General features: G+C 73.3%; 1 protein-coding gene across 1 annotated transcript in view; it reads left to right on the forward strand.

Moving 5' to 3' along the window:
- The first annotated feature begins 229 nt into the window (after positions 1–229).
- The window catches only part of snrpa1 (small nuclear ribonucleoprotein polypeptide A'), a 44,418-nt gene continuing 42,645 nt past the window's right edge, over positions 230–2,002 (forward strand). Inside the window, exons 1-2 of the mRNA XM_068017668.1 lie at positions 230–353; positions 545–692. Of these exons, the coding sequence (XP_067873769.1) occupies positions 272–353; positions 545–692 (230 nt within the window). The 5' untranslated portion in view covers positions 230–271. The remainder of the gene's footprint in view (positions 354–544; positions 693–2,002) is intronic.

Below are 2,002 nucleotides of genomic sequence, written 5' to 3' on the forward strand. Positions count from 1 at the left end.
GACAGTCTGGCCGCGGGTGTTTGTGGGAGTGAGGACAGTCTGGCCGCGGGTGTTTGTGGGAGTGAGGACAGTCTGGCCGCGGGTGTTTGTGGAGTGAGGACAGTCTGGCCGCGGTGTTTGTGGGAGTGAGGACAGGTCTGGCCGCGGGTGTTTGTGGGAGTGAGGACAGGTCTGGCCGCGGGTGTTTGTGGGAGTGAGGACTGTCTGGCCGCGGGTGTTTGTGGGAGTGAGGACAGTCTGGCCGCGGGTGTTTGTGGGAGTGAGGGCCATCATGGTGAAGCTGACGGCTGAGTTGATCGAGTTGGCGGCTCAATATACTAATCCAGTGCGGGACCGGGAGCTCGATCTCCGGGGTGAGTGAGAGAGAGAGTGCGGGGGAAGAGCCGCAGCGAGCGGTCGGACATTAAGTGAAAGCGCGGTTCGTGGACAGGCCCGGGGTGGCGGTACCAGACCGCAGTGAAGGCCCGAGGCCCCGGCTCTGCGCTCACCCCCAGGGTCTCCCCGTGTCCCGGTTCGGGCTCTGACGGCTTTTGCTATTTTGTAGGTTATAAGATCCCGGTTGTAGAGAATTTGGGGGCGACTCTCGATCAGTTTGACTGCATCGATTTCTCCGACAATGAAATCCGGAAACTGGACGGATTCCCGCTGCTGCGGAGACTGAAGAGTCTCCTTCTCAACAACAACCGCATCTGGTGAGTCCACAAACCCCCCCCACCCCCCTCTCTCCCTCCCCCCCCCACCCCCCTCTCTCTCTCCCTCCCCCCCCCACCCCCCTCTCTCTCTCCCTCCCCCCCCCACCCCCCTCTCTCCCCCCCCCACCCCCCTCTCTCCCCCCCTCTCTCCCCCCCACCCCCCCCTCTCCCCCCCCTCTCCCCCCCCTCTCTCCCCCCCCCACCCCCCTCTCTCCCCCCCCCACCCCCCTCTCTCCCCCCCCCCCACCCCCTCTCTCCCCCCCCCACCCCCCTCTCCCCCCCACCCCCCTCTCTCCCCCCCCATCCCCCTCTCTCCCCCCCCCACCCCCCTCTCTCCCCCCCCACCCCCCTCTCTCCCCCCCCCACCCACCTCTCTCCTCTCCCCTCCCCCCCCACCCCCCTCTCTCTCTCTCTCACCCCCCCACCCCCCCTCTCTCCCCCCCCCACCCCCCTCTCTCCCCCCCTCTCTCCCCCCCACCCCCCCCTCTCCCCCCCCTCTCTCCCCCCCCCCACCCCCCTCTCTCCCCCCCCCACCCCCCTCTCTCCCCCCCCCCCCACCCCCCTCTCTCCCCCCCCCACCCCCCTCTCCCCCCCACCCCCCCTCTCTCCCCCCCCCATCCCCCTCTCTCCCCCCCCCACCCCCCTCTCTCCCCCCCCCACCCCCCTCTCTCCCCCCCCCACCCCCCTCTCTCCCCCCCCCACCCCCCCCTCCTCCCCCCCCCACCCCCCTCTCTCCCCCCCCCCACCCCCCCCCTCTCCCCCCCCCACCCCCCCCTCTCTCCCCCCCCCACCCCCCCCTCTCTCCCCCCCCCCCCACCCCCCCTCTCTCCCCCCCCACCCCCCTCTCTCCCCCCCCACCCCCCTCTCTCCCCCCCACCCCCCTCTCTCCCCCCCCACCCCCCTCTCTCCCCCCCCACCCCCCTCTCTCCCCCCCCCACCCCCCTCTCTCTCTCTCTCCCCCCACCCCCCTCTCTCCCCCCCCACCCCCCTCTCTCCCCCCCCCCCTCTCTCCCCCCCCACCCCCCTCTCTCCCCCCCCACCCCCCCTCTCTCCCCCCCCCACCCCCCTCTCTCCCCCCCCACCCCCCTCTCTCCCCCCCACCCCCCTCTCTCCCCCCCCACCCCCCTCTCCCCCCCCCACCCCCCTCTCTCCCCCCTCTCTCCCCCCCCACCCCCCTCTCTCCCCCCCCACCCCCCCCTCTCCCCCCCCCACCCCCCCCTCTCCCCCCCCCCCACCCCCCCCTCTCCCCCCCCACCCCCCCCTCTCCCCCCCCCCACCCCCCCCCTCTCTCCCCCCCCCACCCCCCCACA

The sequence above is a fragment of the Heterodontus francisci genome, chromosome 38 (assembly GCF_036365525.1).
Source record: "Heterodontus francisci isolate sHetFra1 chromosome 38, sHetFra1.hap1, whole genome shotgun sequence".
NCBI classification, from domain to species: Eukaryota; Metazoa; Chordata; class Chondrichthyes; order Heterodontiformes; family Heterodontidae; genus Heterodontus; species Heterodontus francisci.